The following is a 15715-nucleotide window of genomic DNA, read 5'->3' on the forward strand; positions in this document are numbered from 1 at the left end:
TTGAACTGAGGGTCTTCCTCTTACCATGTGGAATCTTTCTGTAGGGCCACGGGCTCCAGAGCGCGTAGACTCAGTAGTTGTGGCACACGGTCTTAGTTTCCCCATGGCGTATGGGATCTTAGTTCCCTGACCAGGGATTGAACTCATGTCCTCTGCGTCGCAGGGTGGATTCTCAACCACTGGACCACCAGGGAAGGTCCCTCGAGTGCATTTCTTACATTGCTGATTGTGTACTGTTTCCTGGGAAAGTGAGCCTGTGTTTGGAGCTTGGGTGTCCTGCCCAGCCCTGCACCGTGACTATCTGTGTAGCTGGGTTGGTGTCCACTGTGAAGTTTGCAGAACCACTGGTTCAGCTCAGTGCAGCGTGGACCCCTGGGTGCTGATCTCTTCCTTCTCCCTCCAACAGGTGGGGGGCCCGGGGCGGGCCTCATAGCAGGTCCTGTGGGAAGTTGACCCTCGTCATCATGTGGACGTGGGGCACCTCCCCTCAGCTGTAAGGAATTGGGCTGTTTTTAGGAAATTGCTCATCTTTTTTTCCATTTTAGGTCTGGATCAAGAACAAGAGATCGCAGGAGGTAGGTTTTCCATTGGTACATTCTCAGTAAGACGTCCTTTTTCACGTGCTTTTCCTTGATACTTCGCCTTTGTAACTTGGCATTTGTTGTCTGGGGTCAGGGTTGGTCGCGAAGGGCACAGAGCGTGGGTTAGAAGGAGAGCCCTGATTGGGGCTCCGTGCAGCATGGGGTGGGTGTCCACTGTCAGTGAGAGGGATGATCAGAACGTTCCTGGCATGTTTCCGGAAGCATCGGTGGGGAGGGTCTGGCCAGTTATTCATGACCAGGGTGCCGTTGAGGGGAGGGTTGTGAACCCAGGTTACAAGTCTGGGAGGAGAGAGCAGAGACAGCAGTAAGGTGTCAGCACAGCCTCTGTTGCAGGTCGCGCTCCCGGGACCGACGTCGCAGGCGATCGAGGTCAACTTCCAGAGAGCGGCGGAAGTCATCCCGCTCCCGGTCTCGAGACAGACACCGGCGCCACCGAAGCCGCTCCCGGAGCCACAGCCGTGGCCATCGACGGGCATCCAGGGACCGGAGCTCGAAATACAAGTAACTACTCTGCTCCTTTAGTATCTGCAGCAGGAGTTGAGCCCTGCTCAGTGCGCCAGGGCCTGGGGTGTGTCACCCAGGGACTGAGCATTGAGGCCTTGAGGGTCCTGATGGGGCCCAGGGCTCTGGGAGTCCACCTGCTGGGGGCAGCAGGTGGCTTCATGGCTGGACAGTTGAGAGCTGCAGAGGTGTCACGTGTAGGCGTGGCCATGCTTGGGCTACACATGCACCGCCACTTTGGTACACACAGCCCTAGTAGGCTGCTCACCTCGGTTGTGGTGATTTAAAAAAAACACACACACCACTAATGATCATGTTTGGAGACACCCACCATTCGCTTTGGTAATACTTTTTCTCCATTGTGTTTTTACATAATGGATCAACTCGTGCTATGTTTTCCTTTGCACTGTTTACATTTTAGTGAAAGCTGTTCCTGTTACTAGAACCCTTTGGAAATGCCACTCTGTGTTGGCTGCCCGGCCCTCCCTGTGCGGTGCCTACTGGGCCCTCCCAGCTGTGTGGGTCTTCCCTTTCCTCGCACGGACAGTCCACGGTGTCAGTGCCTGGGGAGCACCCAGGAGGGAGGGCCAGCCCTCGATGAGCCTCTGGTTCCCTTTTCCCAGGTTCTCCCGAGAGCGGACTTCAAGGGAGGAGTCCTGGGAGCGCGGGCGGAGTGAGCGGGGGGCCACCGACTGGAGGCTTGAGAGTGCCAACGGGAAGGCCGCATCGCGGAGGTCGGAGGAGAAGGAGGCCGGCGAGATCTGAGCCCACGCCCAGGCACTGTAAATAGTCCGATCCACGTCTGACACGGCCTCACGTTACCCTTTCTATTTGCTGAATACAGCTCATCTTTTGTAGTTTAACATTTCTATTGTTTCGGAGCTAGCTGTGAGTTTCTAGAGGTGTACAGAGTTGCTCCTGTGTTCTGGGTTGTGTCGAGCGGGAATAAACAACCTGACAGACTGCCTCCTGGCGGCCGCGGTGCGTTCTCTGCTGACCTAGCTGCGCTGGACTTGCCGAGCCTTCCACAGGGTGGGGGGCACGCCCAGGTCACCTGCACGTAGCCCAGAAATGTGGCTCATCCTCGGGCTCCCCTCTGCCTTTTGGCGTTCTACGCGCTGACGGAGCCAGAGGCACTCAGCCGTCTGCTCTCCCAGCCCCATGTGTCTTTCTGAGGTCCAAGCTTGTTCTCTTCCCCCATTTCTTTGGAGGACTGCTTGTCTGGTTTGTGGTCAGCAGCCTCCGCCCAGCACTGGAGCTCAGATAAGCTGCAGTTCCCCCTCTTGGAGTTAGTCAGAGCAAAGAAAGACCCACGGAAAGGTCGACATGATGGCCACAAGGTCCTCAGAGGAAGGCATGTTGACTTTGGGGTCAGCTGTGGTTCTGCTCGCCCTCGGCAGGCTGGTGGTATTATCCAGTCTCCCTCAGCTCTTCTGCTTGTATCTCGAGACTAAAGTGAGCTGTTTTGAAGGTACAACTGGGAGCTCTTTCATTTTTTCACTTTTCAGGGGGAGGGTGACTGTGGCGTGCTCAGTCGTGTCTGACTCTTTGTAACCCTATGGACTGTAGCGGCCAGGCTCCTCTGTCCATGGGATTCTCCAGGCAAGACTACTGAAATGGATTACCATTCCCTTCTCCAGGGGATCTTTCCGACCCAGGGATCGAACCTGTGTCTCTTAGGTCTCATGCATTGGCAGGCAGATTCTTTACCGTCTGAGCTACCAGGAAAGTTCATCAGGGGAGTGTGTGGTTTTATTTTTGGAGGTAGCTTCTGATGGCCACGTTGTGAAACACACACCCACACCCCTGTGCAGAGCACATGGACACTGGGTCTGGGTCGTGTGGCTGCCAGCCCCAGGGCGTGGTCGGTGGTCCTCTTCTAGGCTCCTCACTGTGGTTTGTTTCCCTCTGGAGGGATGTGGGTAGTGGGCTGCTCTGCTGCCCTCTGGCAGGGTCTCCCCCAGCCACCTGTGTCCACGGAAAAGAGGTCTGGCATCAGCGATGTTCCTCCGCCCAGGGGTGTTGCCCTGGCCTGCAGCCAGGCTGGGCCAGAGTGGCCACTGAGAGGCCAGGTAGGTACCTGCGGGGGAGCAGGGGACGTGCCATCTTTGTGGGAAGTAGATAAAAGCCCTGGGAAAGCAGGGCGGAAAGCCCTAGGAGGGCAGAGGTGGGCGTGGGCGGGGGCAGGCAGAGAAGCCCAGGCTGTGCTGGTGGTTTCCTGACTCCACCCTGCAACCCGGCTCGTGACGGAGGGTTCTGGACTGAGTGGGCAGCCAGGGCAAAAACTGCCCAGCTCCTCAGGTCTCCATTCTTAACCTCCCAAGGGGGTGTTTGGGGGTCTGTTCTGTTTGTGTTGTGGTGACAGGGCACACATACTTGCATTTCTGACACACGGTTGTGTGGCACTCTGTCTGCTGCCATCCCTGGAGGCTGGTTTTGAAGAGGCAGCGGGCAGATGGCGTCCCTGACCTTATAGGAGCCTGGAGGTCCCAGTGAGAAAGCAGATGGGCTGGGGTCAAAGATGCCTGGGGGGAGGCTTCTGCTCCCCCCACAGCTGGGTGCTTGCTCATCAGTCCAGAGGCACCTGCCTGCCCCTGGCGTGCCCTGGCCTGACTGCAGGGGCTGCCTGGATCCCCCCAGCCCCTGAGCCTCGGCTCCTCAGCTGGCTCCACTCCACTGGGCGCAGGTGTACAGCGGGCTGCTCTGGAGGCCACAGCCCAGCCTGGGTGAGCGCGGCTCCAGGGGTGGCACCGGGAGGGTGCTGGGAGGAGGGCACCGCTCACCTGCATCCTCTCGTCCTTGTTAGAGTGCTGCTGTGGGGAAGCGCTGGCTTAGCAGGGATGCCGGGAGCGGGCGGTGACGGCAGTCCTCGGTGAGAGAGGGGTTGGCCGAGCCCATAGGTGCAGATCTCCAGGGGCCTGTGGTCAGACCCAGGGCTGTGTGGTGCCCTTGGCCCCTTCAGTCCCCAAGTTCTCAGGGACTCCCCCAGCCCCAATCTTCCGCTCAGGAGAGGGGGTGAGGGGTGTGGCACGGAGGCCCCAGTCTGTCCATGGGGCAGGCGGGGGGCCTGTAGCTGGGGGCAGGGATGCTTTGGTTTCTGCCCCTCTCTTTGGGGGTCTCTAGCAAGGCCCAGGCCTGCAGTCTTGGGACCTGAGGGCTGGAGGGATGGTGTTGGCCCTGCAGCTCTGTGGGACTCCACGGCCTTAACGGCAGTCCAGACCCTTGCTGCGGCGTGTGGACACGGGCCATCTTCCTAGGGTGAGGGCTGTGCAGCAGGTGCGTGCACTCGGCTGGCCTGGGAACCAGGAGGGATTGATTCCAGGGGTGGGGCCGGTGTCCAGCCATGGTTTGTGCATGTGGAGAAGGGGTTGTGCCTCGGAAGGGTCCCCTGCCTTAAACAGGGTGGTCCTGCTCTGGCGGCCGGGCTGAGCTGAGCAGTGCTGGGACTTCATCTCGTGCCCCTGTCACCCACAGGCCTTGTTGTAGCAGGTGGTGTGAGCCCCTCTAGGCTTCCTGTGGATCAGGGGAGGGATCCAAGAATGTAGGTTTCTTTTTTTGCAGGTAGGTTGATTGGTTTTTTGATGAAGATAAACTTATCTCATAAAATTCAACATTTCAGCCGCTCGAAAGCGTACGGTCTAGTGGTCTTCAGTGTGCTTGCAGTGTCGTGTTTATCACTGTGGCGTTGGGGCGTCTCGTTACCCCAGCCCCACACCCACCAGCAGGCATGCCCCTCGGCCCCAGCCTTTGACAGCCACTGGTCTGCTGTCTGTCTCTGGAATCGCAGAATGCGACTTGTGATCAACATCAGTTACTTCTGAGTGTGGTGTCAACAGGGTTCGTCCACCCCACCAACTCTAGCCTGTACCAGTACCAAGAATGTAGCTGTTTACCCGGGCTGCTGCTGGTCCGAAGCACCCTGACAGCTGGGCCACAAGCCCTCAGTGGCATCTCTGGGACAGCTTAGGGCAGGTCTCCTAGCTCTTGTCGTTGGCACATACCATGCTGACACTTGTTTGGACCTAGGGGAAGAGGGCAGAGCCATCCTGGGCCTGATCGCGGCACGGTGAGCGGCTTGCTCTATGTCCACTCCACAAGCCCTAAGCCAGGCCCTCAGGTAACCACCCACACCCCCAGCACAGGGTGGCATGTGATAGGGGTCAACACGAGGTCTGCCCCCAGGTGCCAGTGAACCCTGGCCTGAGGCGGCCCTCTGCTCCCACCCAGGGGCACTTGGGAGCCCGTGAGGGAAGCCTGGGGGTCCCTGCGTGTCCTGAGCCCCCACAGCGCTGGCGAGTGCCACCCTCTTGCGTCTGCTCTCCCCCTTCTCTGCCCTCCCCCGTGCCACCCCCAGCCTGCCTGCCTGACTTCCCTGCTGGTGCCCGTGGGCTCAGGGCTGCCCTCCTGAGGAGGTGGTGCTGTCCTCACAGTTCAAGAGAGAAGCTGCTAACTGCTGGCCAAGGGGACTTCCCCCACCTGGATCCTGGCCACCTTCTTTTTAAAATTCTTATTGAAATTAAATTGACAAATGTTATTTTAGTTTTACGTGTACGTTCTAATGACTTAATATATATATATTTTGCAAAATGATTTTTTTCCTATGATAAGTTTTAAGCACTACTCAGCAACTTCAAGTATGCAGTACAGAATGGGGTTTAGTGTGATACATCAGAGGATGGGATGAATGGATGGTATCACTGATACAGTGGTCATGACCTTGGGCAAATTTTCGGAAATGGTTAGGGACAGGGAGGCCTGGCGTGCTGCAGTCCATGGGGTCACAAAGAGTTGGAGGCGACTGGGCAATTGAACAACAGCGTGATATGTTACAGTGCAGTATTACATTGTCCTGGGCCTTCTGGGGCTGCTCCTGTCCCCTTTGGAACACCTGCCCAAGTGCAGCCACCTTGGGATCCAGGCCTTTCAGCCCCAGGCCAGGCCCCGCCTCTGAGCAGAAGAGAGCACAAAACACTGCAGACAGGACCTGCGGTACATCGCCGGCTCCTCGGTGCCCTCATCTGCCCCACAGTCCTTCCAGAGAGGTTTGCTGTCCTTGAAAATCACCCCAGACAGCACGCATTAATTGTCCCACAGCTCCTGAGCATCAGGGCATCAGGTCAGATGCAGGTCCAGCACCAGTGAGCCTTGAGAATGTGCTGAGCAACATGCTGGACACCAGAGACCTCAAGCTGTGTACATTTACATGGAGAGGCCAGGCTCAGTGAAGCCGTGGGGCTGGGCTGGGAGAGGTGTGGAGGGGGATGCCTGGTAGTAGACAAAGGGCTTCCTTTGGGGCTGTAAGAAAGTTCTGGAGCTGGCTAGAGGTGGTGATGGCACACTGTTGTGAATGAAATGAATGCCACTGAGCTGCACTCTTTACAGTGGTTGAACTGGTAAGTGTTTGTTACCTGTATTTTGCATGAGTTAGTGTTAATCACTCAGTCATGTCTGACAGGCTCTGCGACCCCATGGGCATCTGTCTGATGTGACCCATCAGGCATCTGTCTGTGGAGTTCTCTATGAAAGAATACTGGAATGGTTTGCCATGCCCTTCTCCAGGGGATTTTCCCAACCCAGAGATCGACCTGGGTCGGCTACATTGCAGGCAGATTACCAGTGAACAACAGGGAAGCCCTGTATTTTACCACATTAAAAAAAGCTTCAGTGAGGGATGGATGGGGAATTTGGGATTAACAAATGCAAACTATTACATGTCTGTATAACTGACTCGCTTTGTTATATAGCAGAAACTAATGCAACATTGTATATCGACAATATGCCAATAAAATTTAAGAACAGCAACGAACAGCCACACAAGGGGAGGTGACCACATGAGAACACCAGAAGGGAGCGCTGCAGGGTCCACTTTAGTCTCTGGATCCATTGATAATTCTTTTTACTGTATTTGCGCTTTTCATCTTTAAGCCTCAAGTCTGATCTTTATCCCTTCTTTGAGTCATTTAAGTCAAATAGTCGATATTGGGTTGGCCAGAAAGTTAAACCAGAATGAACTTGACTGACCAACCCGTGCACCACAGAGCAAGTGAGACTAGCTCCCTGACCAGGAGCTGAGCCTGTGCCCTGGGCGGTGGAAGTGTGGAGTCCTAACCACGGGGCCGCCAGGGAATTCCTCCTTTGTTTTGTTGATGCCATTTTTTGGGGTCTTTACATTTTTCCTTCCATTTTTGCCCAGCTCAGCCCTCCTCCCCAGGGTTGGGGGGTTGTGTTAGAATATTTTAACATCCTGTTTTCTACTCTGTTACCTTGGAAATCGTAACGCTATTTCTATCTTAAAAAAAAAAACGTCTCACAGCATTTATTGTCATCTGGTAATAACAAGAGTGAGCAGAACAATACTAACAAAGGACACCTAAAAAAACCAACGGTATTGCCAAACAATTTCTCACTTCATCTGTCACTTCTAGTTGGAGACACTTTGGAGCAGAGTAATGTTACCTCCTTTTAGCATGATCCGACCCAGTTGTTTTCTTGACTGTTTTAGAATGAATGTCTTCTGCATCATCTAATACAAGGTTCATAGACTCATCAAAACCAATGGTACAGCCCTCTGTCCACATATTCACTTGCTCATAAAGCCACCCTTGAATCCGCGATCTATTTTGCAAGCATCTGAAGATGAGATTGATGGGCTGCACCTGCCCCTTCTGCACATTCCAGCCCTGGCCCCGGTACGCCATGCTGGAAGCTCACAAGCACCACACTGCTCTGCACTCTCAGAAAACCTATTTCTATCTTTTTAAATTTTCTTCACTGCATGTGGGCTCAGTTGTGGCACTCAAGTTTAGTTGCAGGCAGATTAACCACTGGACCACCAGATAAGTCCTGCTATGTGCCTTTTTATATTCTGTGGTTCCCTGCAGATGTTTCAAGCCAAGTTGCATTGAATGTGGCATCTGCAGTGGCTGCTGGCTTTCATGCAGGTGCCTTGCCCTGTGTGCCTGGTGAGTTTGTCAGCCCTGGCACCTTGTGGCCTGTGAAGTACTTTTTTCTCGGTGGGGGGTGGGGGGATTTGTTTGCATATCAGCATGTGATTTCATTTTATTAGGGAAGCATGTTTTCTTTTCTGCTGAATAGCCAGGGGCTTTTTTCTTTCTGTTTATTATTTCTTCTTACCAGTCCCTGTATTTGGAGAAAGGATAACCCAGTGGGATATCTTTAGGGCCCCAGGTTTATGGGAAAGTCACCTTTTGGGTATATCACCTTTTACTGGCCCTTTGAACTGTGAACCCGTAAGGAAAAAATTTCAGCTCAAGTTTGCTCATTTTGGAAAATACCTCAGAACCCAGGTGGTTTAGGTGCTGTGACATCTGAGTTCTCACCTTCACTTAGTTATCTGGTCTGAAGATTCCGAGTCCACTTGCTGTTAGAGGGTGGAAAGGGTCTTATCCAGCATTCCTAATTGTCATAAATGAGGGTGTAGATCGGAAATGGCAGCTCAGAACAGGCAGAGCCATGGAGCGTGGTTGGGCCCAGAGACCTGAGGAGGGGCTGGGTTTATTTGGAGGAAAGAGTCCCCCCAGGAAATACCCGGGAAAAAATGGGCAAAATCTGGATCAACCTGAGGAAGAATGCTACCATGGGAAGTGGGTGGCCCTCTAGCAGTGAGCAGGTGAGGCTGCCAAGGGTGCAAGGTGCTCATCTGCTGGCGAAACTCAGGAAAGCAATTTTGGCGATATTCTCAAAAAGCCAGAAATTACTTCTGAAGAAATCCTCCAAGGGCATGACAATGTTAGTGCGTAGGCTTTTAGCTACAAATACTCAGGGAAGGTTTTTTGCAAATTAGTTGTGAAAGTGGAAAACATAAGTGAAAAATCATACCTTTGCTGGGATTAGACCAAGTGTCTGTCTTCTCTGCCTCTGGCCCCGCCTAGGGGGAGCTGCTGCCATCTCATGTGTGTTAAGTTTCCTCTGATCATGCCAATGTGAAACTGAATATATTCTTATGAGAAATCTCTCCAAATGTGCCATCACCCCTCCCCACTGGGGTGTGAGTCACCCCTCTGGTCACTTAGTGGTCCTCTCTGGTACCAGGTGGACTGTCCTAGTACCACAGCACTCGTGTTCACAGTGACCCTTATTTGACTGAATAGTGGCCTCAGTGCCCAAGAGGAGTTAATGCACCAAAGACCTCAAGTGCTTCCTTTAAGTGAAAAAATGTTATAGTTAATAAGGAAAGAGAAAAACGTGCTGAGGTTGCTGAGATATACAGTAAGAACGAATCCTGTATCTGAAATTGTGAAGAAGAAAAAAGAAATTAATGCTGTTAATGTATGTCCGGAACCCACAGGAAGGCATGGGCAGTTGAGGTGCAGCAATTGGGAGTCGTTTCCTGAAGTTTCTGCGATGACCGTGATTTATTCCATGAGAAAAAATTTTTAAAGGAAGACGCTTTGAGTTCTGTCTGCTGTGTGGGATGGGGGCAGGGTGCGCTGCAGGCGCCACCTCCTCCGACCAGGTCCGGAGTCTGGCAAAGGCACCGTTGACCCCAAGCTTCCCGGTTGCTGAAAGTGCCCTGCGCGTTCAGTTCAGGAGGCGCAGTCCCACTCCACCCCTGCAGGGGCGTCCTAATTTCCTCGCAAGCTGTGCCGGGCGGTACTAACTAGGTGCATGTGAGGTGTCCGAAGGCTGCAGCGGGAAAGACGGTCCGGGCGGGGGCCCAGCCGACACCTCCAAGTGGCCACGCTCAAGGGCATGGTGCGTCGGGGCTTACCACGTGGGAGTGGAGAACCCCTGTCCAGACTTCCCGCCTCTCTTTGGGAAGGGCGTCCCACCCTCGTCAGGCCCCTAGAAGAGAACACGGGCACAGCCGGGACTGCGGACTTTACTCAAACACTGGAGACCCCCGCTACCACCCTCCCAATTTAGCCACTGCTGGGGGCCAGCGCCGAGATCACGTGGTTCAGAAACTTGACCAGCGAGGCGTGCATGTTGGGGCTGAAGTCTCCGGGGTAGTGCCGGGCGAGGGTCACCAGCAGGCAGTGGCACAGCAGCTGCAGACAGACAGAATGGTTCCCACGCGGTGCACCACCCCTTGCCTGGTGAGAGCCCCCTCCCCCGGCAACGGGCGTCGGCCCCACCCGCGAGCTCACCTTGAAAAAGACCGGGTCCACGCGCAGCTTGTGCGTGTGCAGCTCGCGCAGGTACGACAGGGTGCCCGGCAGGTCGTCCAGGTGGTTCACGGCCAAGCTCAGCGCGTCGGCCACCTTCTGGCCGTGGGCTGTGACCTGGGCGGAGCCGGGGCTCAAGTTTAGGTGGAGGAAATAGGTCTTGGAGGAAGGGAAGGCCACGAAGGTCCTGCGGGAGGAACGGCGAGTGAGGCGCGTCCTGATGGCTGGGCCTGGGGAGGAAGGGCTCCGGAATAGGACGGCGGGGGACGCATCCCCCGAGCGCGCTGAAGACAGGTGAGCCCTGAGGCGCCAGGACCTGTGCGCACCTCTCCAGGGCCTCCGTCGTGTAGATGCCGACGTTGGTCCCGAGCTTCCGCCACAACGCGAGCACTGCAGCGCGGTCCGCCGGCGCCAGCACCATGGTGGAGACCGGCCTGCCCCGCGCTCGGCGTCTCGGTAAAGCCTGGGCTGCGCCTGCGCCTCTCGGCCTGCTGTCCCCTTGGCCTCCAGGGGGCGCCGGGCCTCTGGTCGCAGAATCTGGCCGGGAGGGGTCTAGGAGCTCTCCACGGAGCGTCAGCTCTAACCTGGGGCCTTCCCAATCGCCCTGGACCCTGAAATCCCTATTTTTGGAAACTAATATTTAGTATGTGTCAATATTAGGTGGCCCTGAATTTTAGCATGGAGTTTGGCATTGAACGTCAGTCTGTTTTCTCATTTATGGAATATAAGGCAGGTAACAGTTTCTTCCCAAGGTTGTTCCTGGTTCATAGCAGATGCCCTTTTCAGGACAATGAGCATTCAGAGTGGCTAGGATAGATCCTAGAAATAATAGCCAATACCTATAAAGCACTCATTCTGTGCCAGGCATCGCTATACATCCTTTTTTAAAAAATACATTGAAATTTACATAAAATTTACTGTTTTAGCCATTTGAGGTATACAATTCAGTGTCTTTAACTATATTCACACTATGTGTTACCATCACCACTAATTCCAGAACTTTCTCATCATCCCAAATAGAAATCTAGTTGGCGCTAATGGTAAAGAATCCACCTGCCAATGCAGGAGACTTAAGAGACATGAGTGTTGGGAACACAAGGGTTCGATCGCTGGGTCAGGATGATCCCCTGAAGGAGGGCATGGCAACCCACTCCAGTATTCTTGCCAGGAGAATCCCATGGACAGAGGAGCCTGGAGGGCTGTGGTCCATAGGATCGCAAAGAGTTGGACACAACTGAAGCGACCTGGCACAGTACAGGATAGATCCTCCACATAATAGCTAATACCCATGTAGCACTCATTCTGTGCCAGGCATCACTATACATCCTTTTAAAAAAATGCATTGAAATTGGCATAACATAAAATTTACTGTCTTAGCCATTTTCAGGTGTACAATCCAGTGACTTTAATCATATTCAGTGTGTGATCATCACCACTATCTAATTCCAGAACTTTTTCATCATCCCAAATAGAAACACTCTCCCCATCAGCAGTCAGTCCATAACCCCTGCCCTCCAGCCTCTGGACATCACCAGTCTGCTCTTGGCCTCTGTGAATTTGCCTATTCTGGACATTTCATGTGCATAGAATCATGCAGTACGTGGTCTTTTGTGTTTGTAGCATGTATTTACACTTCATTGCTTGTTATGGCTGGATAACTTATTCCATTGTCTGTTTAGACCACGTTTTGTTTGTCCTCTCATCTCTCGATGTACATTTGGGTTGTTTCCACTTTTAGTCCAGGCTCTCATTTTGCCTAATAGTAAAATAAGGAAGACTGCCTCTTACAGAGAGCTCACATGCTAAAAGCAGGAAACCTACCATCCATTTTCTGACGATGACTCTTGGGCCCAGGGAAGAAAGGACACTGCTCCCAGCTGAAAGCTTGGGGCTGGACCACTGCCTGGACTGGACACCTCAAGCCACAGGTGCTAGGGGCATTCTCCATGGGAAAAAAGCACCTCTGAGTGTAGGCACCCTGGCCTTGGCTCTCCTCTCCACAGCAGCGCCAGGGGGAGTCAGTGGGCCTCAGGGCAGTGCAGTGGATCCTAAGCTGGGTGCCCAAAATCAGGCTTTCAGACCCTCAATCGCCCAGTGGGTGTCCTGGGGTGGGGTGGGTGTACCAGGTGACAGAGGTTCCTCCAGGACCTGGCCTGGCTCTACAAGGGCACTACGCACCCCTAGCTTCCTCTAAGCACTTGGTGGGGAGGGAGGCACCCAGAGGGCCTCTGTGTTCTCCCCACCACCCAGCTCCGGGAGCAGCCCCGGGAGAGCTCCGAGTCCTGGCTGGAGGTCCGCCAACAAATTGATCATTTGCGCAAAAATCTCCGTGATGAACATGCAAGGCTCTGGGATGAATTCAGGGAAGGGCCAATGTACTCAGAAATCACTCCAGGCTGAGGGTGAGGGCTGCCCAGAGAATCCCAGGCAGTGGCCGTGGGACAGGCTCCACCCCCACCCCTCCGTCCCGTTTTCCCCTTCTCTCCCTCTGCCTGAGAGCTCCTTAGTCCGAGGCAATGAATGAGAACCACGCCCACCCCAGCCGGTTCGCGGACACAGAGACCCGAGGCTACAGACACTGCAGCCCACTCAGACTTTATTCAAAGATCAGGAGGTGAGAGTGCGCAGAGCGCAAGGGGGCTCCAGGCCAGGGTAGGGGTCGCCGAGGCTCCAGCTTAACGGTATTTGGAGGTCAGCACGGTGCTCACGTTGGCCAAGAACTTGTCCAGGGAGGCGTGGACCGCGGGGGTGAAATCACTGGGGAGGTGGGAGGCCAGGGTCACCAGCAGGGAGTGGCTCAGAAGCTGCCGAGAGAGGGGACGTCAGGGGGGCGGGGGCTGGGTGGGGGCGCCGCCGCATTCTCTGCCCCGCTAGCCCAGATCTGTCCCGGCCCGGCCCGCGAGCTCACCTTGAAGTTGACCGGGTCCACACGCAGCTTGTGAGCGTGCAGGTCACTCAGTTCAGACAGGGCACCGGGCAGGTCGTCCAGGTGTCCCACCGCTTTGGTCAGCGCGGCGGCCACCTTCGCGCCGTGGCCCTTGACCTGGGCGGAGCCGTGGCTCAGGTCGAAGTGGGGGAAGTAGGTCTTGGTGGTGGGGAAGCTCAGGAACATCCTGGGTGAAGAGGCGGGAAAGCCGGGCTTAGGCCGAGCGGCCCGGGACAAGGACGCGCCCGGCGTGCGGCCCGGTCCCCTCGGGGCAAGTGCGGTGCTCACCTCTCCAGGGCCTCTGCGCCATACTCTGCAGCGTGGCCGCCAACCTTGCCCCAGGCGGCCTTGACATTGCCCTTGTCGGCGGCAGACAGCACCATGGTGGGTTCTCTCAGAGTCTGGGTCTGGACCAGAAGAGTGCGGGGCTGCGAGTACGCGAGCTTTTATGCTCCCGGCGCCAGGGGCACGCCCGCCCGCGCTGCGCTCATTGGCTGGCACGCGGCATGCGCGGCCGGACCTGGACCGCAGAGGGCGCGCGGCGTCAGACCTGCGCCCGGCCGGGCGATGGGTGCTTCCCTCACCCACCCACGGAGACCTGGACTCTGACCCGGGGTTCTTGCTTCCACCGTCTGCTTCCCGCCCGCTGCGTCCACCTTCCCCGAAAGTGGTAGCCTCGCGCCAGGTGGCAGGGGCGGGATTGTGGAGCTGGGTGGATGCCCGCTCCTGCATCCTGTAAGAGTCCGTCAGCTGTCTTGAGAACGGAAGGGAGTAAGTCAGCCCGTGCTATCCACCCCGGACCTAGGCTTGGCACACTCTGGGCATTTTAAACTTGGGCAGTATCAGTGAATGAACGGGCGATTGAGTGCGCCTAGTCCATGCCAGAGGCAGCCAGTAACACACTTGGCTCACCGTTCACATGTAATCAGCGAATTCCTCCCCCACCCCACCCCCACCCCAGTCCAAGCCTCCTGTTCCTCTTCAGCCTTGGCGCCAGATTCCTTTCTTTCCGCAGAGAGTTTTTGAGTGCAACTAAGTGGCAGTCTTGGAACACTGAGAGCGGGTTACAGAATTTGCATGGAGCTCTGGGTTCAAGTCTCTTCTCCCCGGGTGCTGGTTCCTGCAGCCCCGGCCCTTTTAAGGCAAGACTTGAGGAACGTTTCTCAGCCGAAGGCTTACATTCATAATATGGGAAGACCTCCAGCATAGATATAAGAAAAGACAAATGACTTATGAGAACAATTGACAAAGGATTTTACTGGAAAATTAACAGAAATATCGAAATAAGTGAGACAGAACTGAATGAATTGGCCAGAAAACAGGTAGAGGATACACAGATCAGTGAGAAGAGCAAGTTGAAGGAAAACATATGTAAGGTAGAATGATATTTTTTGGGGAAAAAAAGGTACAGTTATAGACATAACTGCATCCCCTCAGCACAGAATAGAAGCCAGTGGGCTCAGTCCCAGACTTTGAAAATCAGCTGTTTCTGTGGGGGTTGGGGAGACAGGATGGAGGGACTCTCTCACTCTTTTGAATAACATAAAAAAAGGTGCACGTGTGTGTGAAAATGTTGTTGTTTAGTCACTCAGTCGTGTCCAACTCTTTTGTGACCCCATGAACTGTAGCCCGCCAGGGCCCTCTATCCATGGGATTTTCCTGCAAGAATACTGAAGTGGGTTGCCATTTCCTCCTCCAGGGGATCTTCTCGACCCACGGATGGAACCTGGATCTCCTGCTTTGCAGGCAGATTTTTTTTTTTTTTTTTAACCACTGAGCCGCTGGGGAAGTCCCCTGTGAAAACGTAGGTGGATTTTAATTTTTCATTTATTTTCTACATTTAAATAAAAGTGAATGGGGCTGCAGGATAGTGGAAGACTGCGTGGTGAGAGGGGAAGTAACTCCCCAGCTGTTCAGAGGTCCTTGCCCCAAAAGAACGTGATCATCAGTAGCCCCGCCACCCTCCTCACCTTTTATCCAACGCAGAGTTGCCCTGAAGACGAGGGTGGGGGGCTGGGCTGGAGGCGCTGATTGGGTCCTTAAGGGCTACAGGGTGGGTTGGGTGTTCGAGGTTCCAGAGTGGAGTCCAAGGGCCTTTCTGAAGGTTGCTCACAGGACCAAGGCAGAACTGCCAGGAGACCCCAGAAGCCCGGATGGATGTGGGGAGGGGGCTTAGAGGCCAGGGAACGCAGGGCTAGGGGCACAGTGAGCTTCGCAGACTCCAGGGACAAGGGAGTGAGGAGCCTGCGGAAGACTGCAGCGAGCTAGAGGCCTCTCTTCTCACTGACTGCCCCTCCCCCGCAACGCCGCAGAGAGTTCCTGTGACCCAGGACGGGTGCCTGGGCCGCGATCCCTGTTCCGATCCCCCTTGTCTCTGATAGGGAGGAAGTGGAATCTCCTGGAGGTTGTCCTGCCCCTACTTTTGCACAAAGAAGAGCCTATTTGTGTGGTTTGCTTTTGTTTTCATCTAACTATGTTTAAGGGGGATCAGAAAAATTTCAAAACAGGGTGGCCATTTCAGCACTCCCCACCTCAGAGAGAACCCTTGGAAGTCTTCC

At 54.8% G+C, this 15715-nt stretch overlaps 3 protein-coding genes and 1 pseudogene across 4 annotated transcripts in view; 1 reads left to right on the top strand and 3 right to left on the bottom strand.

The window, feature by feature from the left end:
* LUC7L (LUC7 like) overlaps window positions 1–2070 on the top strand; it is a 32430-nt gene extending 30360 nt beyond the window's left edge. For both annotated transcript variants that reach the window (XM_070362730.1, XM_070362729.1), the window contains 3 exons: window positions 546–575; window positions 936–1103; window positions 1727–2070. In XM_070362730.1, coding sequence (XP_070218831.1) covers window positions 546–575; window positions 936–1103; window positions 1727–1868 — 340 coding nt within the window. In that variant the 3' untranslated portion in view covers window positions 1869–2070. The remainder of the gene's footprint in view (window positions 1–545; window positions 576–935; window positions 1104–1726) is intronic.
* Window positions 2071–7432: 5362 nt separating this feature from the next.
* LOC106700536 (small nuclear ribonucleoprotein E-like) lies at window positions 7433–8107 on the bottom strand (annotated as a pseudogene).
* A 114-nt stretch (window positions 8108–8221) lies between these two features.
* Window positions 8222–10687, bottom strand: HBQ1 (hemoglobin subunit theta 1). The gene is made up of 3 exons (XM_070362731.1): window positions 10558–10687; window positions 10214–10418; window positions 8222–10114 (listed from the first exon to the last, which is right to left on the bottom strand). Exons 1-3 carry the CDS (start codon window positions 10650–10652, stop codon window positions 9986–9988), a joined length of 429 nt encoding a protein of 142 aa, XP_070218832.1. The 5' UTR covers window positions 10653–10687; the 3' UTR covers window positions 8222–9985.
* A 2123-nt stretch (window positions 10688–12810) lies between these two features.
* On the bottom strand, window positions 12811–13602 carry LOC138985541 (hemoglobin subunit alpha-2). The gene is made up of 3 exons (XM_070362170.1): window positions 13446–13602; window positions 13140–13344; window positions 12811–13035 (listed from the first exon to the last, which is right to left on the bottom strand). Exons 1-3 carry the CDS (start codon window positions 13538–13540, stop codon window positions 12907–12909), a joined length of 429 nt encoding a protein of 142 aa, XP_070218271.1. The 5' UTR covers window positions 13541–13602; the 3' UTR covers window positions 12811–12906.
* Window positions 13603–15715: the final 2113 nt, after the last annotated feature.

Source organism: Bos mutus, chromosome 25 (genome assembly GCF_027580195.1).
Source record: "Bos mutus isolate GX-2022 chromosome 25, NWIPB_WYAK_1.1, whole genome shotgun sequence".
Classification (NCBI taxonomy): domain Eukaryota; kingdom Metazoa; phylum Chordata; class Mammalia; order Artiodactyla; family Bovidae; genus Bos; species Bos mutus.